The sequence below is a fragment of the Lasioglossum baleicum genome, chromosome 19 (assembly GCF_051020765.1).
Source record: "Lasioglossum baleicum chromosome 19, iyLasBale1, whole genome shotgun sequence".
Lineage (NCBI taxonomy): Eukaryota > Metazoa > Arthropoda > Insecta > Hymenoptera > Halictidae > Lasioglossum > Lasioglossum baleicum.
Window position 1 is genome coordinate 2,595,127 of NC_134947.1, and position 25,574 is coordinate 2,620,700.

Consider the following 25,574-nt stretch of genomic DNA (forward strand, 5'->3'; position numbering starts at 1 on the left):
GTTCTTTGAACGTTTTGGTGACGATAATTATATCGTCTAGATACGAAAACGCGTGAGGCTCCATTTCTGGGCCTATTAACCGGTCCAATAATCGCTGAAAGGTTGCGGGTGCTCCTGTCAGACCATACGGCATGCGGCGGAAATGGGAAAGACCTTTTCCCGGTACCGTAAAAGCTGTTATTTCGCGGCTTCCTTCCTCTAACGGAATTTGGAAATACGCTTGACTGAGGTCGATGGTCGAGATATATTTCGCGGCCCGTAACTTGTCTAGGATTTGCGTCATGAGCGGTAACGGATACGCATCTTTCTTCGAGACCTCGTTAACTTTTCGGAAATCGAGACAAAAACGGTATTTACCGTTGGGTTTCTTAACCATCACGATCGGACTTGACCAACCACTTTGCGATGGCTCTATTATGCCGTCGGCCAGTAGCTTATCTACTTCCTTATATATGGCCTCCTGTACTTTCGGGGAGACGGCATAATATCGCTGTTTAATCGGGGGATGGTCGCCCACATCGATTCTGTGGCTAGTCAAGTTCGTCATTCCGGTCATATCGTTAAATTCCGGTAACGTGGTCTCGAGAAACTCTTTTAATTGCCGTTTTTCGGCTTCCTCAATCGTTTGCAGACCACAACATACGGTGTCGGGGTTAGTATTCTGGAAAGGGAATGTCTCATTTGGCCGTTTCGCAAAATACCACACTGAATTGTGGTATTCGGCTACTATGCCGAACTTCGCGATTGAATCGGTTCCTAATAGCAGAGGTGTCACCAGATTGTCTAGGACTCGCGCAAATATATCGCGTTTCTCTCTGCCTATTCTTAACGAAAAACGTGCCTCCTCGATTGCTCGATCTACTGCGCCGGTGGCGAGGAGGAAATAGCAAGGTTTATCTGTTGTTCTAATTTCGATAATTCTATCCTCGACGTTCTCGAGGGTTTCTCGGCTCACAAAGGTCAGCGATGAGCCCGAGTCTATTAAAGCGCGGGTCGCGAAATTGCTGATGTACGCGTCGACGGTCAGTAGCGGCGGCCGGTATACATCCCCATTTACCATTACGCGGGCCGATATTAATTCGGGTGAAGTCTCTCCTGACCCCTTGATTGACTTCCCCCCTCGTTTCCCGACCGTTTACTGCACCTTCGGCAGCGATTTATCGTAACCCCCTCCGCTCCGCATCCGTAGCAGTGCAGCCGCAGTTCTTCGCGGCAGTCTCGGGACAGGTGGCCAGTCTTACGACAATTCCAACATTGATGCTGGTACCTCCCGGTAGCACGCGGTTTATCGCGTCGCGGCCATTGTTGCACCGCCACGGCTGCAGTTTCCTTCGGTGTACGAGCTGGGGTTTCGCGGGATGAGCTACGTGATCTGTTCCCGGGTCGGTATCTGTCGCGTCCCCCCGGCGTCGACGACAGTTGTTTACCTGCCCCCGAGTCTCGAGGTTTGCGAAGTGCTGATCCGGTTCGAGATTCTCTACGGAAGGGTCGGGAGAGTCGACCGCCCGACTCGTCACTTTCTCCCCCGCTAGCGGAGGATATCGCGTTCGCGTACCCAAAAGTGACAGACTTACCCCTTCCGGGTGCTTTTACGCGTAGATGTCTACTGGGATCGAATGCTAACCCGGGGTGTACCATTTCCGATGGTTTAGGGTTCCCCCGTTTTCTACGCTCTTCGACCCGGTCCGCCTCCACTAACTTATCTGACGCGTCATCGACCGTGCTTAACGACTCTCTTGCTATCGTTTGTCGCAACGATAATTTCGCGCCTTCATACAATATCCTTGCCATTCTCTCCTCTGTCCACCGCGGCTGTATTTTATCGAACATCGTGGTCATGGCCATTATGTACTCGCGGACGGGCTCTGTCTCATCCTGGAATCGTTCTCTAATGTTCCGTTCCAGGTTGAATTGGTATTCGGGGTCCCCGAAAAATTCTCGAAACGCGGTCGCGAATTCCCCCCAACTCCTACAACGACTTCCCTTGCGTTTGTGCCAACGCTTTGCTGTGCCCCCGAAACAAACTGCTACGCAGTCGATCAATTCTATGTCGTCGATACCGTGATACTGTTTCTGGTGTTCTAGGTCCTCCAGAAATTCTTCTGGGTCCTCTCCCTCTTCACCAGAGAACTTTAGCCTCCATCGCCTAATTATTTCGGCGATGGGGGTTCCTCTATACTTTAATTCTCGGGGTCTTGCTCCGCGTGGCACTTCCGCGTTGGGGTCGCTATTGGCTTCGGGATTCGTTCTCGGCATACTTGATGCCAGACTACGGCGACGCTCGGGAGACCACGGTCTCCACCTTTGATTCTGCGGAATTCTCAAATTAAATTCGCGGGGCGGTGATCTGCCGCCGCTTTCATTTTTCCCTTGCTGATTAATGCGCAAGGCCGCTATATGATCTAACGCGTCCCCGTAGTCCGATTCTCCGCCGTCGTCCCCATGTTCCTTTTTCGGTAAATTTAACGAACTTCTCATTTTGATTCGTGAACCTCGACACCCAATTCGAAACAGAGTTCCCGTAACCGCGGCCGTATGACCCGAAATGGAATTATTCCCGATATCTCACGTTTTAGACAGAGAGGGTGCGTTTTCTTTTTCGTATCGCTAATTTTTCTCGTAATTATTACGACGCGAATTTTTCTTTTACCGACACGAATTCCGACTTTACCTCTACTTACTGCCTTTCCCCCAGCCCTTTCTCGTTCTCTCTATCGCGCCAAAAGGGGAAAACAACAACCCAATCAAAACACTAAATCGGACCCTTTTCGTCAATTTCCCACGCACCTGCCCGTCGACAGTATTACTGCGCGGTCGCTAAGATACTACCGGTAGATTTTCGCAAATTGTTCGCCAAATTTCCACAAGAAACTCGCTAAGAGGTGACCATTATTTTTCCGCAAATTGTTCGCTAATTTCCGAAAAACAAAACTCGCAAAGTATCTACTACTAGGATCCCGCAAATCTCTTTATTTCCGACTAGCGCTAGTCGTTTCACTAAAATATTTCATAAAAGGGCCCCCGCAAATTTTAATTACTTGTTAAACTCTTTAGAGTTCAATCGCAAATGGGTTACATTCGTCTAGACTACGGACGATATACGGACGACAAACCAACTTCCTCCACCACATGTATAACACAAAAAAAAATTTTTATAAAAAAAACAGTTTGCATGTGGGATTAATTTTTGGGAAACAGCATGAACATTATCAAAATATAACAACGCGGTGAAATTCTGCGAGAATATCGCAGCCGCGGGTGGATTACGCTATATGCGGTACCTTCCCCGCGACCGAGAGTTTTCTCTATATTATCAATTCCCAATAATTGCAATTAAACAACCGTGTGCCATTCCGAGAAAAAAAAGAAACAATTTGCATAAATTATGACAATAAGTTCAATTTCTAAATATTAGGAGTTGGTGATTATTGAGGAAAGTGGAATGGTATACAAGAGGAGAATAATATGAGAGAAATGTATCGGTATTGTGGACCTTTACGGGCGGACTACCTCTAGGGGCGATCCTAGTCCCGTAACGGTATTACCCACAATAAACAAATATAAGTTGTCCCTCGTATTGGGGATTATTGGGGCGAAACTCAAGATTCCTGGGCAGGTCACATTCGGTGGTGTGTCCCTCTCCCGCGAAATCAAGTGTTACCCCTCCTCCAATAACGAGGTCCAAACACAATTCAATAAACACAGTAAATATGCACAGTATATATAAAAAATTTTTCCAATGAAATAAAAAAAATCAGACTGCGAAGGAAGCGTGATCGGTATTGATTGAATAACGTAAATTTTCTATTAGTTTTTGATTTTGTTTAATCTTGTCTAAACTTTAATTATTTTATCTGTAATATGGCCAATTTGTCAACCTAAAGTTACACTACTAATATCAGCAACAGATTACCCGAAGGTCCGTTAATATTTATTAAATAATGGATTGATAGTGGAATAAACAATGTTATCCAGATGGAGCTAAATGAGATTATCAAAATTATTACTATTATTATTAGCAAATAGTATGAAATTGCGCTAAGAATACGCGCGATCACGTTTCCTTTTCTGACCATGAATCCTGAAAATAAATTTTGTACACTCGGTATATTGTAACGGCGGAATGGCACACGAAATTCGAAAATATAATGAACAAAGACCCTCGTAGAAGGCCTTGAACAGAGAACAGGCTGTTGTAAATACGACGGGACACCGTAATATCTTTTCAACAGCCTGTTGCTGTGTTTACGAGGTGCTGGTTCGTTGGTTCGAGCGAGACAAAGAAAGTACCGCTCAAGGACGGGTCGTGCTTCTCTACTACGCGACCGTTTCGTTCGACCGATTCAAATTCACCCGTTTCGCTTTCGAAATTAGAATTTCTCCCGTGAGAGCCCCGAGCTTCCTCACGCGTCTCTTTTCTAAAAAGCCTATTTCAAATCGCTTTTTACGGCGAGATTTCCGCAATGTTCGGGCGCCAGTTTGTCACGACGTTTATTTCCCGGCGAACCGAGAGATAACCGCCTTCGAGAAATTATGGCCTTGCGACCGGGCCACGCTCGGTCGCGCGACACGTGGTCCTCTCGAGACAAAAGATCTTCGCAGATTCGAACGGAACGACAAATTTGGACACGAAGTGAACGGGCGCCAGGTACTATACCGTACCACGCGAAACTCTCGAACGATTCGATCGGTTCTCAAAACGACGTCGAATCTGCGAACATCGTTTAGGCCGGTGACGGCCGCGAATGGGTCCAGGGAACCACGTGAGGAAAGGAACGGGGCATTCCCCGCGACGAGAACGTTTCTCACGGTAAATGAAGCTACTCTGTAGATCTCGGGCAAAATATAGTCGTTTATTAAAACGAGATGGTCATACAATCCGCCGGCCGTTGCCGGCGGTAGTCAATACCTTTGCCGGCGCGAACACGAAAGTGACGGCGGCTGTTCGGCCGATCGCGCGGAATAACTTCTACCGCGTCGAGCTCGGTCGACGGTCGAGCTCGGAATTTACAAGCCACGAGGGCACGAATTCGACCGAGCTCCGGTGACGTACGCGTTCCTAATTCGAGACTGGGCGAAACGTGCGAACGGTGAACGACACGAAACGAATACGGCGCATTATCCTCCCGAGGAACAATCCGAGGGTAACCCGAAGAATTACCGGGCGAATATCGTGGGTCCCGAATAGCTCGTGCACGAGGATTCGGCGACACACGATCCGCGGCCTCGCGAGCCTCTCAGGAGAGCGACTCCTGGTCAACGGTAAACGCGGGGAAACACGCGGTACACCGCGGTACGAACTTTCGCGAACTCAAATAACGTCCCCGAACCAACACGAACTGGTCACAAAATTATATCGAAATGAAGCCTGACCGGCACTTACCAATGACGCTGTAATGGCGGCTGTCGCAAAATACTTTCTTAACTCGCGGTCTAAGGGTTCGCACGTCTGGTCGGTAAACAGTCTTTCGACCCAGTGGCCCAGTTCGAGATGGTTCGGAACGCGGAAGCGAGTTTTCCCCCCACTCTCGTCTTCGGCGACGCTCGGGCCAATCACGTTGTTTCTGGGCGCAGGGACGACTCGATGACATGTCGGCCCGGGCCTTCGGTATTTTCTATTTTTCCGAAGCCCGGCCGATATAAGGCGGTAAGTCGGCATCCCTGGATCCGAGCCATTCCGGTGTAGCTCTCATGGCATTTTCCGGATGAGACGTCGACGAGGGTGGACTGCTGCTCGTCCTTCTGTTTAATAGCCTCGTCGCTTTCTCCGGGTTGACAGATCCGGGCTCGGTCCAATCCTCGCCGTCTTCCTCGCCAGCGGCGCCCTGTGATTGGTGTTCCGAGCGTCTTCGCTTGCGGCCTTCCGCCATTCGGCGGCCGGAGACAGATATCGGGCTCCTTGCCGATTTCGGTGGTTTCTGAAAACTCTTGTCGCGCCCGGCGGCGCGACATTCAAATGCGATAATTCTATTCCTTGGGGCGTTCGGATGTCCCAGGGAGAGCGCTCGTTATAGCCGTTTCGTTATTATACCGCTTTTTCGGTGACCCGGTCTTTCGCCTAAGGTTCGGAGTGACGTAGGCTGAATCTGCCACGTCACAGCGTCTCCAATCAGAAAATGACCAGGGGTTAAAGGATTGAGATCCGAGGGATCGCTGGACATCGGGTGGAGGGGACGCGAGTTTAGCACTGCTTCAATTTGCGCCAATATGGTGGAAAACTCTTCAAATGTTAGTCGTTGCTCACCAATTACCCGTTTTAGATGTAATTTGACAGATCTAATTCCCCTCTCCCACAACCCGCCAAAATGAGGAGCATATGGCGGAATGAAGTGCCATTCTATTCGTTCCTTTGTGCAAGCATCCATGATGGCATTCCTATGATCGCTTTTACTGAATAATTCGCCCAACTCGTTCAATTCGTTAGATGCGCCTACAAAATTTTTGCCATTGTCCGAATACATGAGGTTGCATCTACCGCGGCGAGAAATAAATCTATGCAAGCACCTTATGAAGGCGTCGGTTGACAATTCCGCGGCCAACTCGATATGCACGGCTTTGGTTACTAAACAAATAAATAGAGAAATATATGCCTTTCGAGAAGTACGACCGCGTCCGGAATCCTTTATTAGGAATGGACCGGCATAATCTACCCCGCAGGTAGAGAAGGCACGCGACGGCGTAACCCGGGCGGCAGGTAAATTGCCCATCTGGTAACTAATATTGGGAGGATTCGACCTGAAGCAGGTAATGCATTGTCGTAAAACCTTTTTTACAACTCGTCTACCAGCGATTATCCAGAACCGGACGTGCAATGACGATAGAGTTTGTTGAAGCCCGGCGTGAAATAAACGTAAATGCTCTTGTCTTATAATTATGGTCGTTACGGCCCCCGAGTTTGGAAGAATTATCGGATGCCGTCGATTGTATTCTATTGGAGCATTACAAAGGCGTCCGCCCACCCTGACAAGTCCGTGTTCGGCAATGAAAGGATTTAAAGCGGCCAATCGGTTACCCTTTGCCAATGGTTTTTTCAGCGATAGTTGATTTATTTCTAGAGGGAAGTGCAGTCCCTGAAACTGTTTAAATATCAACGTCTCGACCCTTTCTACTTCTGAAGCGGATATGGAACTACGTGATGCACCAAGATTTCTGAGATTCCTGATGCGAGCATTATTCACAAAACGAAGACAGTATGCTAATACGCGAACTAATTTCTGGTATGAGGAAAATTTTGCAGCCAATTCTAAGGTTAACGGGATACAAGTGATTGGCGCGGACAATTGAATTGTTGGTATTCTTCGCTCTTCAGGAATATCAGATATTGATGGTTCAGAGGCAGGCCAAGCGTTGGTTTCCTCTGAAAGCCAAGATGGCCCACACCACCAGAGCTCATTACGTTGCAAATCTATCACCTTAGAACCACGCGACAGAAGGTCAGCGGGATTTTGAGTGGTCGGTACATGACCCCAATTTTCTACTATAGTGGGTTGTTGGATTTCAGCAACTCTGTTTGCGACAAATGTATGCCAACGACATGGCCTACCTCTAATCCAAGCCAATGCAGTGGCGGAGTCCGTCCAATAAAATTCGCGTAACTCCCGAATTTGTAAAGCATGTCGCGCCCTGTCTACTAACTGGGCCAATAGAAAGGCGCCGCACAATTCTAATCGCGGGACGCTAAGCGTTTTGAGAGGCGCTACCCGCGATTTTGCACACAACAGTCGGCTGTCCCATTCGCCATTCACCGCGCGCGAGCGTAAATAAATAACGGCCCCGTAGGCCCTTTCGGAAGCGTCCGAGAAGGCATGAAGCTCAACATGCAATGTGTTGTGCACCACGCGCCGCGGAACCTGTAGCGATGCAATGGTCAAGATTTCATCTCGAAAATCCTGCCATTGTGAGTGTAACTCGTGAGAAAGACTCTCATCCCACTCTAAACCCATTTGCCATAGTCTTTGCATTAATAGTTTTGCGCGGATTGTGAAGGGTCCGACAAGGCCCAACGGATCGAAGATTTGCGCGGTCTCGGCTAGTATGGATCGTTTTGTAATTCGAGGTCCGTATCGATACGAGTTGGTATAGCCAAGTTCGTCAGACGATGAAGACTAGAGAAGACCTAATGTTTTGGCATCCTTATCTGCCGCCTTGAATTCAATATTACTAGGTGTGTCATTGTCGTGAGTCATGGCTTTAGGGTCATTGCTAGCCCATTTTCTTAATGGGAAACCGGCCTGATCTAAAATTCGTGTCAAGATGTGACGGAGCTGTACGGCCTGCTGAAGGGTCTCACAGCCAGTTAACAAATCGTCAACGTAGAAATCATCGTTTATAACTGCGCTAACGTCAGGGTGCGATTGTTCGCAGGCCCCTCCTACTTCCCGAAGGGTCCGAGTGGCTAGGTAGGAAGCTGAAGCTGTACCGTATGTCACGGTATTCAATGAAAATTCCGCAATGTTTTCGCTATCATCGGAACGCCACAATATGCGTTGGTATCGACGATGCTCGGGTTTTACCAAAACTTGTCTGTACATTTTCTCTATGTCGGCGGACAAAACGATGCGATGTTTTCTGAATCTAACTAATATATTGAATAAGTCGCCTTGAAGCGGAGGACCAACTAATTGTGTGTCATTCAGCGATATTCCTGAAGACGTCTTCGCTGAACCATCAAAAACTACGCGCAATTTTGTAGTTGTGCTACTATGCTTGAAAACGGCGTGATGTGGTAGATAAAAACAATTGTCTAAGTCAACTGGGACTATTGGTGTGAGTCTCGTCATGTGACCGAGGGACTCGTATTCGTGCATGAATTTTACATACTGCTGTTTGAGATCCGGATTTCTACGAAATTTCCTTTCCATACTAATCAATCGCCTTTCGGCTTGCTCGCGAGAAGTACCGAGCTGCTTCAATTTATCGTTGAACGGGATGCTGACTATGTACCGCCCTGTACTATCGCGTGTAGTCGTAGCGTTAAAATGTTGTTCACAACTATCTAAACTATCGATTTTTGTTAAATCCCGCGAACCGAGATCCTCTATCTCCCAGAAACGCGCGAGCCCGCGTTCTAATTGTGTATCGGTAACGGCGTGGCATGTGCGAACCGTAGTGCAAAAATGGGATTTTGGGAAACTAACGCTACCACCTAATACCCAACCAAGCCGTGTCTTCTGCCACATTAAACTCCCTACACCGACTTTGAACTGGCCGATGCAGAGCAAGTCCCAAAACATTCCCGCACCGATCAGGAGATCGATGCGGCCCGGACGCTGGAAATCGGGATCGGCTGGTCTAACTCCTCGCGGGATCAGAATATTCACCTTATTTAGGGGTATATTGGGCATTTCGTCGGTAATTCTATCTATCACTAAACAATCTATTTCGCGGCTAAAATTGCCACATACAGAAGAGATGTGCAACAGAGTTCTACTATCTACTGAGTTTCTAGAATTGCCGATTCCACCTATCATCGTCTCGGTGTTCGTGGTCGGGAGGGATAATTTATTGCAAAACTCTTTACTAATGAAATGAGCCTGCGATCCCACGTCAAGCAATGCGCGGCATTTGTGTTTCTGACCCTTCTGGTCTACTACAAAAACTACGGCAGTGGAGAGCACGGTATACTCGGCAGGGACATTCGCAGAATGAGCGAAATATGAATCAGAGACTTGAGACGTCGATGCTACCTGTGTCGTTGCTACTAATGGTTTGGGGGCTGGAACCCTTTCAACTATTGGATCTTCCCTGTGTAATAGGGTGTGGTGCTTCTGTCCACATTTCCTGCAAGTTCCGCGCGTGCAGCTACTAATGCTATGTCCCGGCGACAAACAATTGAAGCACACGCGAGCCCGTTTTATTGCTTCATGCCTCTCCGGGAACGACATCGCCGATAATTTCGTGCAATGGTATAACGCGTGGTCACCATTGCAAATCAAACATTTACTTGAACGGCTAGCGGTATACGACGATGGGACGTATTGCTTAGTGGATGCTTCACGGGGTTTGTAAGGCTTACCGCGCTCGTTCGTTGCTGTCGTCACGGGCGGTTTGTTGCCATCCTTTCTATTTAAATATATTACGCGCTGCTCCACAAATCTGGATAATTCGGGGAAAGTTGGTCTAGTATCAGACTGCATAACTCGCTTTTCCCATTCGTCTAGGGATGCCGAATCTAACCTTTTTGATAAATGAATACAGACTAATGCATCCCATAATTCTTCGAGCTTCAACAATGACTCTAATGCCCGAACGTTGTTTACGGCTTTGTCACCGAACTCGCTCAGTGCCTTAGCGTCAGATTTGCGAAGTGGTTCTATTGCTAACAATGAATCAATGAGGTGCGTGAGTAAGGTCCTCGGATCGTTAAAACGCTCCTTCAACCTCGACCACGCGAGCTCATAGTTCTCTGCGGAGATGCTAAAGGATTCTAGGACTAGTGCAGCAGAACCTGTCAGAGCAGACACCAGATAATTAAATTTGTCTATCTTAGACAGCTTGCCTGAGTTGTGTACTAGCGAAATGAATGTATCACGAAACCGTATCCACTGGCTGAAATCTCCGTCAAACACCGGCAGTTTGATCACAGGCAAGCGCGTGGATGAATAAAGATCGGAGCCTGTGTCCGTCACACTGCCGCTCGAATTCGCCACCGGCGACGGAGCACCGCGAAGTATTATCAATCGTTGCTCGGCAGCGGACATTAATTCAAAGTAAGATCGTTCGAATGCTTCGCGTTCCGCCATCTGCAATTCCGCGTTGGGGGTTCCGAACACCAAGGTCTCTATTTGTAATTGCAATACATCGAATTTTTCGATTAAACTATCGTTTGACCGAACGCGCTTTTCAAATGCAGCGACATCCCGAATTTCACTGGGTGACTCGATTAAACGCCTGAGTAAGGTTAGCTTAGTTTTTATGGCACCCCGTTGAGCATTTAATGATTTTAGTTCGGCTTCCATTTTGGCGCAATTGAAAAAACAGTGATTATGACTCACGGAGAAACGACAGGACTGATTGGCTTCTGATTGCTCTCCTGATGATCCTCTGCGGTTGACGCTGCTACGGCCTGCGATGCTTCTATCTCGTCCAGGGGCGAGTAGCCCAAACGGTCACTGACGCTCGTCTCCCGGATGTTGCAGCTTAGGTAGAAAACGCCTCCGCTGTCCTCGTGTTCACGTAATTGATCGATAGGCCGGTGAGATGTCACCAACGGCCTCCAATGATGTCAGTTACTCGCTGCTATCACGCCCAGAGGTACTAGTGATGATCACGTTCTGTAGTCTTCCTGGGTGTCGGAAGCGACGTCCGCAGCTTCGTTGTATTTCCAAGATGCCAGTATCCGGCTCGAAGGACCAATGTTTCTACCCGTGGTCGATCTTGTGACGATCGTTCGGGTCTTGATTGTTTTTCACTGCGAGGTGACTACTAAGGTTGCTCGAAGGACCACCTTCAATGTTTGAAGGAATAATGGTTGAAGATGTACTAACAACAACTATATATTTCTTCTATAATACAAAGTACACACGAGCAAGGCGGATATGTTATCCGTGGCAACTAAAATGCGAGAACGAAACGAGTCTAAGTAGTATTGTTAATGGTTCTAGGGTCCACGGTGCAGTCTGCCGGGAGGACCGAGAGTTCTCCTATTTATCACCTCGGTCCTCCTCCCTACCTCTGACAAATTCATCCCCACCCTTTGGGATGATTTGGGGGGGTGGACGGTACCAAGCTATGTGTTTGCAACGGTCCCGAGGATTTGCCAAGGCCAACATTTGGCGACCAAACCTTGGATTTTCCAGCCATCTGGCAACCAGACACGCTGTAGTTGCAAAACATTAGCCATCCGCGCTGGACCCAAGGAGCGAACGTTTTTTAAGAGTTTTACGGCAAGGACGGGATCGAGGGTACCCAGGTACGGACGGAAATCACGTGGCGATGACAGGCCCAAGCGCCGTAGCCAAACTACAAGACGGCACGTACCGGGCCCATGTTCAATAGGGGTGTCCCTACCATAAAATCCGTCCAGCGCGGCCGCTACACTCAGAGAAATTAAATTTTTAAATTTCAAGGTCATTGAAATCGATGAAGACCCGGATCATCCTTACCCGACTTACGGCAACTTTACCCGAACGAGAAAAGAGGCAGAAACTGATTGTTTTAAAAACTTACTTATTCAGCCGTAAATCCATTTGCTGCTTCGAAATGTGTGCCAATGGGTCAGTCGATGACGAACTGCACAGGTGTCTTCAGGTATACGACAGTACCGCAATTTAAGGGGCGTACAGCCAAGTCAACGAACTGCACACCTGGTGGTAGATAGCAGGTATACGACACCCTGACGGATACGCGGTCAACGATCTGGACTTTTCACTTTCACTTTCAAATCGATAAATAAATCACATGTCTTTTTCACACAGATGCACTAATAACAATTGCAATATCACTTGTATTGCAGCACCATAAAATTTAAATCACAACTTTCTAAAAGAAGAACATCCCCAATTTTTCTTTCACTTTTCACTGTACGGTCAAACGTACGTTTCCACACTGGGAATATTTCACGGCGACAGTTGATGCACTAAAATCCATCGAAATCGACGAACTGATCTACGAACTCACAATTATTTGGCACGCGCGTATACGGTGTCCCTTCCGCTCGTTGTCCATAAATTATTTTTCTGGTCAGGCCGGTAATTACATCGCTGGTGGTAGCTGTCAGGTACGCGATCGCAGTCAAATCCAAGGGCTGCAAATGGAGGGCAGCACGGCAAGTGCGTCCAGGTCAACGCACCTGTCACTTTGTAACGTTCCGATTTCACAGTGCCTGTAGCTTAGGAGTGAACCAGGGTTCGCAGGTGAGTAAATGAAACGGAGGCGAAATCGGGTAACGAACTAAACTTTATTCCGCTAGGTGCGGTTCAATTAAAAGTACAAACATAAAATCCTTTCTGCAGACCGGTAAGTCCGGTCGCGTAACAAAATATATTTTAGGATGGCCGCGTTGACAGCGGAGGGGGCCTACGGCTGCTCGTCAGCTGGATCGGCGTCCCCGGTCTAATGGTGAACAGAAGAGATAATCCGACAGTGATTATAAAGCGGCAATTGTGAAGCGATCAGGCGGTCAGGAGCAACTAACAGGTACTGGTACGCGACGAACGCTTTCGCGGAACGGTTCTGGATGTTCGGCGGTACTGGACGCAGTATCGGACGGCGCGGGACCTCGCGGGGTCGCTACGGTTCCGCGCTGGAGGATATTCGGCGGTACTGTACGCAGTGTCGGACGGCGCGGGACCTCACGGAGTCGCTACGGATTTGCGCTGGAAGGTGGGAGGTGACAGGATACGGTCGGAGGTCACGCCCGACGCAGCGTAGGCGCCGCGGTTTTCCCTCAGAAGCACCTGAGAAACAAACCACGGTCCGTACGTATCTCAGAGGATCCTGAGAGGTTCGTACCCGCCGCCGCCACACCAAGTTGCGACGTTTAACCGCGGAGGTTCGACTCACGGACAGAGCCGGAGGCCGGTCGCTCCGTGCTAGACGGTCGGAGAGCCGAGTGGTGCCGCAACCCTCGCACAGAAGCACCTGAGTGACGGGTTACAGTTGCACGCACCTTAGAAGCACCTAAGGGTATTCGTGCCCACCACACCGACACGACGGATCCGGTCCAGCCAAGGCGATGGCACGGCGATCTCCGGGAGCCGGGAATACGGAGGAGAGTCGTCTCCTGGAACTTGTGCTTCCAGCCTGCGTTCTGGACGGATGTATAGCTCTGAAAAGGGCTCGTACAATCCGGTGTGCACGGGAGTGGTTCCAGGCGGACTCCGCTCTCTTGGCATTCCGGCGCGACTTATATAGCGCGCGAAAGCGCGGACCATGGAGAGTGCCGCTCTCGGTTGAGCGGCCGCGGCGCTTTCCGATTGGCGCGCGCCTGGTCTCGGCGGTGATTGGCGCGCGCTGGTGTCGAGAACATCTATAAATATAGGTGCGAGCGGTCGCTACTGTTTAGATGATGTTCGCGACGAGGTACGGCTCGTCGCAACTTCAGCACGTACCAGGTAGTTCCTACGTTATTCCTGCGTTAAATATTTGGGGCCCTGAAACAAGGGCGGATCCAGCTTTGGCGCCAGGAGGGGGTCACATAGTCGTGGTCAAGTCAAGAACTTATAATTTAATTTTGATAACAATAGATACAAGTAAAAAGTAGGTATTTTATTAATGGACGTAAGTACTGTACTTAAAAATATTTATTCTTTATTGTACACTTGAATAACTTAACACATAATAACTTGTACATATACACGTACATATTGCCATCTTCTCTTGAAGACATCCAGAGAAGCACTATCACGCACGGAATGAGGCAGCCTATTTATATTCCATAACCGTGGTGAATGATTTGTCATAACAGCTAGAGGTATGTCGAGGGGTACGACAAGGGTTTCCAACAAACAAAATAGAAACAGACAAAATACATTGTCACGGCGTTTATTTCCCGGCGGACCGAGAGATAACCGCCTTCGAGAAATTATGGCCTTGCGACCGGGCCACGCTCGGTCGCCCGACACGTGGTCCTCTCGAGACAAAAGATCTTCGCAGATTCGAACGGAACGACAAATTTGGACACGAAGTGAACGGGCGCCAGGTACTATACCGTACCACGCGAAACTCTCGAATTATTCGTTCGGTTCTCAAAGCGACGTCGAATCTGCGAACATCGTTTAGGCCGGTGACGGCCGCGAACAGGTCCAGGGAACCACGTGAGGAAAGGAACGGGGCATTCCCCGCGACGAGAACGTTTCTCACGGTAAATGAAGCTACTCGGTAGATCTCGGGCAAAATATAGTCGTTTATTAAAACGAGATGGTCATACAATCCGCCGGCCGTGGCCGGCGGTAGTCAATACCTTTGCCGGCGCGAACACGAAAGTAACGGCGGCTGTTCGGCCGATCGCGCGGAATAACTTCTATCGCGTCGAGCTCGGTCGTCACAGGACTTCGCGTGAATTTACAAGCCACGAGGGCACGAATTCGACCGAGCTCCGGTGACGTACGCGTTCCTAATTCGAGACTGGGCGAAACGTGCGAACGGTGAACGACACGAAACGAATACGGCGCATTATCCTCCCGAGGAACAATCCGAGGGTAACCCGAAGAATTACCGGGCGAATATCGTGGGTCCCGAATGGCTCGTGCACGAGGATTCGGCGACACACGATCCGCGGCCTCGCGAGCCTCTCAGGAGAGCGACTCCTGGTCAACGGTAAACGCGGGGAAACACGCGGTACACCGCGGTACGAACTTTCGCGAACTCAAATAACGTCCCCGAACCAACACGAACTGGTCACAAAATATATCGAAATAAAGCCTGACTGGCACTTACCAATATCGCTGGGATGGCGGCTGTCGCAAAATACTTTGTTTAGGATCGCGGTCTAAGGTTCGCACGTGTTTACCGTTAGTAGTCTTTCGACCCAGTGGCCCAGTTCGAGATGGCTCGGAACGCGGAAGCGAGTTTTCCCCCCACTCTCGTCTTCGGCGACGCTCGGGCCAATCACGTTGTTTCTGGGCGCAGGGACGACTCGATGACATGTCGGCCCGGGCCTTCGGTATTTTCTATTTTTCCGAAGCCCGGCCGATATAAGGCGGTAAGTCGGCATCCATGGATCCGAGCCGTTCCGGTGTAGCTCTCATGGCATTTTCCGGATGAGACGTCGACGAGGGTGGACTGCTGATCGTCCTTATGTTTAACAGCCTCGTCGCTTTCTCCGGGTTGACAGATCCGGGCTCGGTCCAATCCTCGCCGTCTTCCTCGCCGGCGGCGCCCTGTGATTGGTGTTCCGAGCGTCTCCGCTTGCGGCCTTCCGCCAATCGGCGGCCGGAGACAGGTATCGGGCTCCTCGCCGATTTCGGTGGTTTCTGAAAACTCTTGTCGCGCCCGGCGGCGCGACATTCAAATGCGATAATTCTATTCCTTGGGGCGTTCGGATGTCCCAGGGAGAGCGCTCGTTATAGCCGTTTCGTTATTATACCGCTTTTTCGGTGACCCGGTCTTTCGCCTAAGGTTCGGAGTGACGTAGGCTGAATCTGCCACGTCACAACTCCTCCCCCCCCGAAAGAGACCGGGGCACCGGTGGCAGTTACCAGCCAGGCTTCCATGTTCGCGAGTTCGGGGACGAACGCTCTTCCTCGGATCCTCCATTACCTAGGGACGGACACAGTAGAGACATACACGATTCTTCCCATCACCAATCCAGACGAATATATTCTTTACGTTGTTATTTTCCCTGATGTGAGCGGAGCCTGATGACACGACCGGTACCTAAGGGAGAAACCGGATTCGCTGAAGTTGGGTTCCGCTGAACCCTGAGGGACGTAGGGATCAGGGTGAAATAATGAAACTACAGTTGGGGCGACAACTCTTTATTCGCGCCCCCTTGCGCATAATGCTGGTGTCCCTCCCACCCTCCGAAAATTAAGTCTTTTAGAACGAAATAAACGATATTGCTAACGAAGGGGGGAGGGACCGGTAAACAAAATAATACTTTTTTTTTTTTTCAGTCTTTTACCTCTTGTGATTGTAAAACGGGACATACAAAAACTTAAATCCGGGCCCCCAACAACCGGCTTCCGCTATCATTACGGCTGCTGGCGGTGTCTGGCCGATACACGAGTGGTGGGTCGGCCCCCTAGTACCGCCCGTATCGAGTGCCGCTGCACTCGGGGCATGTCTCGACCGTATAGAAGGGCCGACCACACCGATAACAGTAGGGCCACTTTTGGGGTGCCAAGCACTCCGAGTGGCAGTGGCCCACCACCCGGCACCGCCAGCATCCTTCCTCGACCTCCGCTCCTCGTCGGCCCACCTTCCCGCGTCTCTTCGCTGTACCTCTTTGTTGTGGCCTTACGGTAGCCCCCTCCCGCCGATTCGGGGTTGGCATGTTCGATTCTCTTGACTGTTGGTGATGTATCGATATACTGGTGCCATTCATATTCTGGGCCTGTATATTCGTGCCGGCCCTGCGTACCGGCTGATTCGTCACATCACACGCGAGGGCTCTGCGTATCCCCTTCTCCGCTGTCTCCGCCGTTTTGCGGTGATCAGCCCGAATCTGTTCCATTCTGTTCTCTACGGTCTCGTGGGGCGATGGTTGTATTAGCCTTTCTTTCTGTGATGTCGGCTCCCTGACTGGGTCCGACAACTCCGGCGGTATTACTCCTGGTTCCGCCTTCGGGCTCGGTCTCGCCGTCGGCCCCTGCATCCTTTGCGACGGCAATTTGCCCCGTCCTATTCCGCTCCAGGCCCCCTTGTCCTCGCGGAACAGTTCTAGCAGCAGGTGTTTCATTAGCCTCATCGGTTTTGTTGGAATTGCTATCCTCCCTGGTTCTGGTTCCAATTCCGGCTGAGATTCGTCCTTCTTCCGCTCCTCCTCTTCCATTTGTGGTATCTCTACCGTTGGTTCTTCCGGTTGTTCCGGCACCTCCTTCTTGGGTGCTAGTTGGGTCGTGGCTGTTGCCACGTACGTGGTTGGTGAGGTTGTCACCTTTGATATGTCCTCCCAGGGTAGGCTCGTGTCGAGTTCTTCCCCGATTTCTTTTTGGGCTTCTCCTATGGGTCCGTGCGGCCGGCAAGTTATAGACGCCGTTGCCGCGCGGATTCCCTTCGGCATTGGATGGAGCAGTTTTAACCGCTCCACGATCGAGTCTACCGTAGTCTGGCGTGCGGCCATTGTTTTTCTTCGGTAATCTGTTGGTAAAGAGAGGCTTTGGTGTTAATTCTTATCGTTCGGCGTATGAGTGGGGAAGTATGGTTTGAGGTCCGCTATATGCGCTTTTCCGAGGTTCTTTCCTTCCTCGTTGGCCAAGTTGTATACTCCCGGTGACAGTTTTTTCGTTATTGTTACCGGACCAGTAAATTTCGGTGATAGTTTCGCCGCGAAATGGTTAGCGGCTGACGAGAGCACTCTCTGTCGCTTCATAACCCTGTCCCCTACGTTAAATTCTCGGTTTCTCCGACGCAAATTGTAATGGTGCGATTGTTTCCGATATGCGTCCTCGAGGTTTTCCAACATCCAATGCCGCAGCGTCGGTAATTGCGACACCCGCTTCTTCCAGGTGTCATTGGATGTCACCTCGAGGTCGATCGGAGGCTCGACGTTAGCCCTCGCACATTTTGCCGGTCGCGGCTCTCGCCCGAAATTGAGAAACGCTGGGGAGGCTTGTAGAACGGAATGGTGCGCGGTATTATACGCAAAACGAAACTGTGGTAAATTCAAGTCCCAATCTCGGTGGTCCCTCTCTATATAAGCGACGATCATCGTCTTCAGGATCCGATTCACTCGCTCTACTGGGTTCGCTTGCGGGTGGTACGGGGGGTGGTACTTAATCGAATGCCGTATTCGTCGGCAAGTTCCCTCAGAGTCTTGTTCGCGAACTCGGTACCGTTGTCCGTCAACAAGACATCCGGGGTCCCCCATCGCGAAAAAATTAACCCTTCTAGGGCGTCCGCTATTTTCGGACCGGTTGCACGTCGAAGCGGGGTGCACTCTATCCATTTTGTGAACAGATCCTGTATAACGAGAAGGTACGAATTGCCGGACCTGCTCGGAGGGAACGGGCCCATAATGTCGGCAGCTACTACTGTCCAGGGCATGTCGACCCTGCGCCGACCCATCAACCCCGGTGGGAGTGTTTGTTCCACCTTCGTGAGCTGACAGGTATTACAGCGTCTTACGTATTCTACTGCCGTTCTATACATGCCTGGCCAGTAGTAGCGGGTGGCGATACGATGATAGGTCTTTTCGACCCCTAAATGCCCTGCCTGCGGGTTGTCGTGCGCCTCCTGCAGGATCTCGGTTCTCCGTTCCTCTGGGATTACGAGTTTCCACTCGTTCCCGTCGGAACCCAGCGTTTCCGCGATCAACGGATCTGTTCTTCGACAAAACAGCTCCCCGCCTCGAATTGCCCAGTCCGGAAATTTCTCGGGATTTTTCTCGACTTCCGCAAATTTTCCCTCGTACCACTTTGGGCGAACCGCGGCCACGATATGAGTTTCCCTTTCGGTATCCCCCTCCCTCTCGTAAATACGCGAAAGTGCATCTGGCACTTTATTAAGGGCTCCCTGCCGATATACTACTTGGAAATCGTATTCCTGCAGCTGCAGGGCCCAACGCGCTAACCGACCCGTGGGGTTTTTCAAAGTTCTAAGCCACCGTAAACTGTTGTGGTCCGTAATTACCGTAAATGCGTACCCTTCTAAGTATGGTCGAAATTTTTGTACCGCCCAGACAATCGCGAGACATTCGAGCTCTGTAGCGGAATATTTTCGCTCCGGTAATGTGAGCGATCTACTCGCGAATGCTATTACGCGTTCGACCTCATTGACCTCTTGCGTTAATACCGCGCCTAAACCTACCGTGCTCGCATCCGTCTGCAGGGTAAATGGGGTTTCGAAATTTGGGCACGAGAGGGTAGGTGCCGAAGCGATCGCGTCCCTTAAGGATTCGAAGGCGCTTTGTTGGGCGTCCTTCCACTCCCATTCGCGATCTTTACGTAATAGACGGTTCAGTGGTTCGGCAAGTGTGGCGAATCCCGGAATGAATCTTCTGTACCAGGAGGCCATCCCGAGAAAACGCCGCACCTGCTTCACCGTTTTCGGCGGAGGATACGATAAAACGGGTTGGATTTTCTCCGCGTCCACCTTTAATCCCTCTCGGCTCACCACGAAACCCAAATACCGAACTTCTTGACAGCAGAACTCGCACTTATCAGGATTTATCATTAGACCGGCTTCTTTGATCCTATCTAATACGCGCTTGAGCCATTCGAGATGTTCTTTGAATGTTTTAGTGACGATAATTATATCGTCCAAATACGAAAACGCGTGAGGCTCCATTTCTGGGCCTATTAACCGGTCCAATAATCGCTGAAAGGTTGCGGGTGCTCCTGTCAGCCCATACGGCATGCGGCGGAAATGGAAAAGACCTTTTCCCGGTACCGTAAAAGCTGTTATTTCGCGGCTTCCTTCCTCTAACGGAATTTGGAAGTACGCTTGACTGAGGTCGATGGTCGAGATATATTTCGCGGCCCGTAACTTGTCTAGGATTTGCGTCATGAGCGGTAACGGATACGCATCCTTCTTCGAGACCTCGTTAACTTTTCGGAAATCGAGACAAAAACGGTATTTACCGTTGGGTTTCTTAACCATCACGATCGGACTTGACCAACCACTTTGCGATGGCTCTATTATGCCGTCGGCCAGTAGCTTATCTACTTCCTTATATATGGCCTCCTGTACTTTCGGGGAGACGGCATAGTATCGCTGTTTAATCGGAGGATGGTCGCCCACATCGATTCTGTGGCTAGTCAAGTTCGTCATTCCGGTCATATCGTTAAATTCCGGTAACGTGGTTTCGAGAAACTCTTTTAATTGCCGTTTTTCGGCTTCCTCAATCGTTTGCAGACCACAACATACGGTGTCGGGGTTAGTATTCTCGAAAGGGAATTTCTCATTTGGCCGTTTCGCAAAATACCACACTGAATTGTGGTATTCGGCTACTATGCCGAACTTCGCGATTGAATCGGTTCCTAATAGCAGGGGTGTCACCAGATTGTCTAGGACTCGCGCAAATATATCGCGTTTCTCTCTGCCTATTCTTAACGAAAAACGTGCCTCTTCGGTTGTTCGATCTACTGCACCCGTGGCGAGGAGGAAATAGCAAGGTTTATCTGTCGTTCTAATTTTGATGATTCTATCCTCGACGTTCTCGAGGGTTTCTCGGCTCACAAAGGTCAGCGATGAGCCCGAGTCTATTAAAGCGCGGGTCGCGAAATTGCCGATGTACGCGTCGACGGTCAGTAGAGGCGGTCGGTTTACATCCCCATTTACCATTACGCGGGCCGATATTAGTTCGGGTGAAGTCTCTCCCGACCCCTTGATCGACTTCCCCCCTCGTTTCCCGACCGTTTGTTGCACCTTCGGCAGCGATTTAGTGTAACCCCCTCCCCTCCGCACCTGTAGCAGTGCAACCTCGGTTCTTCTCGGCAGTCTCGGGACAGGTGGCCAGTCTTACGACAATTCCAACATTGGTGCTGGTACTTCTCGGTAGCACGCGGTGTATCGCGTCGCGGCCATTGTTGCACTGCCACGGCTGCAGTCTCTTTTGTTGTACGATTTGAGGGGTCGCGGGATGTACTACGTGATCTGTTCCCGGATCGGTTTCTGTCGCGTCTCCCCGGTGTCGGCGACGGTTGTTTACCCGCCTCCGGCCCCCGAGGTGTGCGAAGTGCCGATCCGAAGTCCCGAAATCCGGATCGAGATTCCCTACGGAAGGATCGGGGAAGTCGATCGCCGACTCGTCACTTTCTCCACCGCTGGCGGAGGATACCGCGTTCGCGTACCCAAAAGTGACCGATCTACCTCTTACGGGTGCCTTTACGCGTGAATATCTACTAGGATCAAATGCCAAGCTGGGGTGTACCATTTCCGATGGTTTGGGATTCCCCCGTTTCCTACGTTCTTCTATGCGGTCCGCCTCCACTAACGTATCCTACGCGTCATCGACCGTGATTACGGACCCTATTGGTATCATTTGTCGTAATGATAATTTCGCGCCTTTATACAAGATTCTTGCCATTCTCTCCTCTGACCACCGCGGCTGTAATTTATCGAACATTGTTGTCATGGCCATTATGTATTCGCGGACGGGCTCTGCTTCATCCTGGAACCGTTCTCTAATGTTACGCTCCAGGTTAAATTGATACTCGGGATCTCCGAAAAATTCTCGGAACGCGGCCGCGAACTCTCCCCAATTCCTGCAACGACTTCTCTTGCGTTTGTGCCAACGCTTTGCTGTGTCCCCGAGACAAACTGCTACGCAGTCGATTAATTCCATATCTTCGATGCCATGATATTGTTTGTGATATTCGAGGTCTTCCAGAAATTCTTCTGGGTCCTCTCCCTGAATACCGGAGAACTTTAATCTCCATCGCCTAATTATTTCGGCGATGGGCGTTCCTCTATAATTTAGTTCTCGGGGTCTTGCTCCGCTTGGCACTTCCGCGTTGGAGTCGCTATGGAGTTCGGTATTCGTTCTCGGCATATTTGATACCGGACTACGGTGTCGTTCGGGAGACCACGGTCTCCACCTTTGATCCTGCGGCACCCTTAAACTAAATTCGCGGGGCGGTGATCTGCCGCCGCCTTCATTTTCCTCTTGCGGGTTAATGCGCAGGGCCGCTATATGATCCAACGCGTCTCCGTAGTCCGATTCTCCGCCGTCGTTCCCGTGTTCCAGTTTCGGTAAATTCAACATACTTCTCATTTTGATTCGGGAATCTCGATACCAAATTCGGAACAGAGCTCCCGTACCCGCGGCCGTTTAATCCGAAACAAAATATTCTCGATATATCACGCTTTAGGCAGAGAGGACGTTTACTCGTTTTCGTTTCGCTAATTTCCCGCGTTATTTACTACGTTCGACTTTTTCGTTACCGTCGCGAATTCCGAATTTACTTCTACCTATTGCCTCTTCCCAGCTCTTTCTCGATTTATTTTGCGCCAAAAGGGGAAAACAGCAACCCAATCTAAACCCTAAAGTGGACCCTTTTCACCAATTTCACACGCACCTGCCCGTCGACAGTATTACTGCGTGCTCACCAAGACGCTACCGGTAGCTTTCGCAAATTGTTCACTAAATTTTATAAAAGGGTCCCGCAAATTTAATTGTTGAATTTTTATAATTCAACCGCCAAGGGGTTTGTTGAACTACTTTGAGTTCAACCGCCAAGGGGATTATATTCGTCTAGACTACGGACGATATACTGTAACGATTGTCGATTCCTGCGGTAATCGGAATCGTCGCGGTGCTGACCCCTCAGTGTGGACAGCTCGTCGGACCAAGGTTCGTTAGCTGACGAGGGGAGTCGGCCGGTGCGGGAAGACGAGGTGCGAAGGTTCGGAAAGAATTCGGAAACAACAGTTACGTTAAATGACGCACTATATTTAAAGACTGTAAACGAGTGTACACGTATAAACAACGCTGCTAATTAGGTGCGACGGGGTTGCATGGTAGCAGTGTGCCTGCGTGAATCGGGGCGGTGCACGACGGGCATCGCGGTAGAATAATTCGGGCGGTGAACGATCATTAGCGGCGCGAATTCCGGTGGTTCGGCGGAGCGGAACGGTTTATCGGAACTCGGTGGCTTCGGCGGTAGCGGCGGGGCGTTCGGTGATTCGGCGGGACCGGCGGTGGTTGTCGGATATTTCGGTGCCTCGGCGGAATCGGCGGATGACTCAGTGGAGTGGTGGACCGGAAGGGTGCGACGGTGTATTTCTCGACGGCTCGGCGGCGTGAAGGTCAGCGCGGGGAGTTCGACGGCTCGGCGAACGGATGTCGGAAGGACAGTCTCGGCGGCTCGGCGAAATGGACTTCGGTGTGGGAGCCTCGGTGGCTCGGCGGGACGGACTTTGGTGCGGAGGTTTCGACGGCTCGGCGAAACGGGTTTTTGGTGACGGCTCGGCGGGACGGACTTTGGTGTGGAGGTTTCGACGGCTCGGCGAAACAGGCTTTTTGGTGCGGGAGTCCCGGCGGCTCGGCGAGACGGACTTTGGTGTGGAGGTTTCGACGGCTCGGCGAAACGGGTTTTGTGGTGTGGGAGTCTCGACGGCTCGGCGGAACGGATTTCGGTGAGGATGTTTCGGCGGCTCGGCGAAACGGATTTCGGTGAGGATGTTTCGACGGCTCGGCGAAACGGATTTCGGTGAGGGTATTTCGACGGCTCGGCGAAATGGATTTTGGTGAGGATACTCACCCTGGACAGGAGAAGTGTCGGCTTCCTGGTGATCGCTGTGACGGCTCGTCTCAGGCAGGACTACAGGAGTGGAGTCTAGAATACTTCTAGACGGAATGCGGTAATTTGTCTTATTTGTCGCGGCTTATATATTATTAACATCGTGGTGAGGGTTGGTGGTGCGGTAGAGGGTTCGTACTGTTTTCGGTACGTTTCGGTCGCGTCCGCCCTTGTTTTGGGGCTGTATTCGAAAAGAACCGTTGGTGACAGGCCTGCTCGGTGCAGGTCTGTTACATCCCCCTCTTTCTTCGGGTTGGCGAAAAAATATCGGTCCTGGCGAGTATACGTGGCCACAATGCCTTTATTTCGCTTGGTAACCACAAATTACAACAAAAAGAACCCTTCTGCGACTCGGCGCTCGGTGTCGGTAATAGAAAGCGTAATAAAGATTATATCCTGTGTTTACAAAAAAATTTTATCCCGTGCTCCTGGGCGCAATGAATGAGACGGCTTATATCTAACTATGTACATCTTTTCGCGGTTTGGCGCTTGGTAATCGATCGGGAGAAGAGAAAAGAAAAAGCAGAGAAAAAAAATGTGCAATGAAGAGGAGGAGGCAAAAAAAAAAAGAAAAAAGAAAAAAAAATTCTATCTATATATTTATATCTGTGTTCCCCTACTCTTCCGTGCGCGGGTTAGCGTTCCTTAGCTTACATCGGCGTAGGGTCTGGTCTTTATTAAAAAATAGAATCCAGCGCTCCTTCCCGCTGGACGGCCGGAACTCCCTCGCCTTCGAGGTTACGTATCGCAACGGCACTTCGACTAGTCGTCCGGTCGGCAGTATGTACCAGGCGGTGGGGCACGGTGCGTCTTCTCCGCCGTACGGTACCGGTGGCAGCGTCTGTGCCGCGGCTCTCTGTGCGGGGGTTGCCGGTAACCCGTTGTTTCCGGGTTTCTCGCTCCCTGCTGCTGCGTTTGCGTCGGTCCTGGTGACAGTGTTGGTCCGGTGGTCGTCGATTGTAATGACCTCGACGACCCCCTTTCCTCTCTTCGGCGGTGATGTCGGTTCTATTGGGCGTGTGGCCCCTCTTTTCCGGTTTGGCGGTATCACATTCTGGACCCACCATTTGGCTGGTGCCGGTGGGTGTCCGCTCCCCGGGAACGGCCCGGCCCCCAGTTTGGCTCGGTGCTGCTCTATAGTTAGAGGCGGCCATATGATTTCCACCTCTGTGTCGGGGGGGTCTCGTCTATACCACGTGACGGGTCGTATTGTCGTGGCCGTGGTGCCCATCCGTCGCGTGGTTCCCTCGTCCTTTGGCTCTTGCGGTGCCCTTGTGGTGCGGGAGGTTGTGACCGGCCGTGGTCTCGTCGGCTTCCGTGTCGTGATCTGCATATTCAGGTCGACCATTCTGTCGGACCTTATCGTGGGCTTGGCCTTTTTCCCGGTTGATGCTGGCGTTGTCTCTGCGGGGACTTTCTCCGTTGCCATATACCGTGTTGTCCGGGGCGGTGTTTGCTGCTCTTCGGTGACCGTGGTGGTCGTTGCCAGGTGCTCCGGCGTGGCTGGAGTCGGTGGCCTCTCCAACGGCTCGTCGAAGAGGTCCTCTAGCCCGGCGTAAAAATCTACCATGTTGACCTGTGAACATATAAGCGGTTTCGGATTTTTCCTAGGACGCCCGCGGCGGCGTGGTTCGGGGTTTGCGGATGCCGTTGTGTTTTGATCGGACGGGACGGGCGGGAGGGTTGGTTTCCGTATTTCGGTCGCAGGTTCTTTCGGTTCCGTGCCCG

The 25,574-nt window shown here is 50.7% G+C and overlaps 3 protein-coding genes across 6 annotated transcripts in view; 1 reads left to right on the forward strand and 2 right to left on the reverse strand.

Moving 5' to 3' along the window:
* The window catches only part of LOC143218528 (uncharacterized), a 121,906-nt gene that overhangs the window by 43,658 nt on the left and 52,674 nt on the right, over nucleotides 1-25,574 (forward strand). The window lies entirely within an intron of this gene.
* On the reverse strand, nucleotides 2,772-7,393 carry LOC143218337 (uncharacterized). Its single transcript, XM_076443470.1, has 4 exons — nucleotides 7,262-7,393; nucleotides 6,785-7,214; nucleotides 6,252-6,562; nucleotides 2,772-2,825 (listed from the first exon to the last, which is right to left on the reverse strand). Exons 1-4 carry the CDS (start codon nucleotides 7,391-7,393, stop codon nucleotides 2,772-2,774), a joined length of 927 nt encoding a protein of 308 aa, XP_076299585.1.
* Nucleotides 8,106-10,958, reverse strand: LOC143218338 (uncharacterized). Its single transcript, XM_076443471.1, has one exon. The coding sequence runs from the start codon at nucleotides 10,956-10,958 to the stop codon at nucleotides 8,106-8,108; it is 2,853 nt and encodes a 950-aa protein (XP_076299586.1).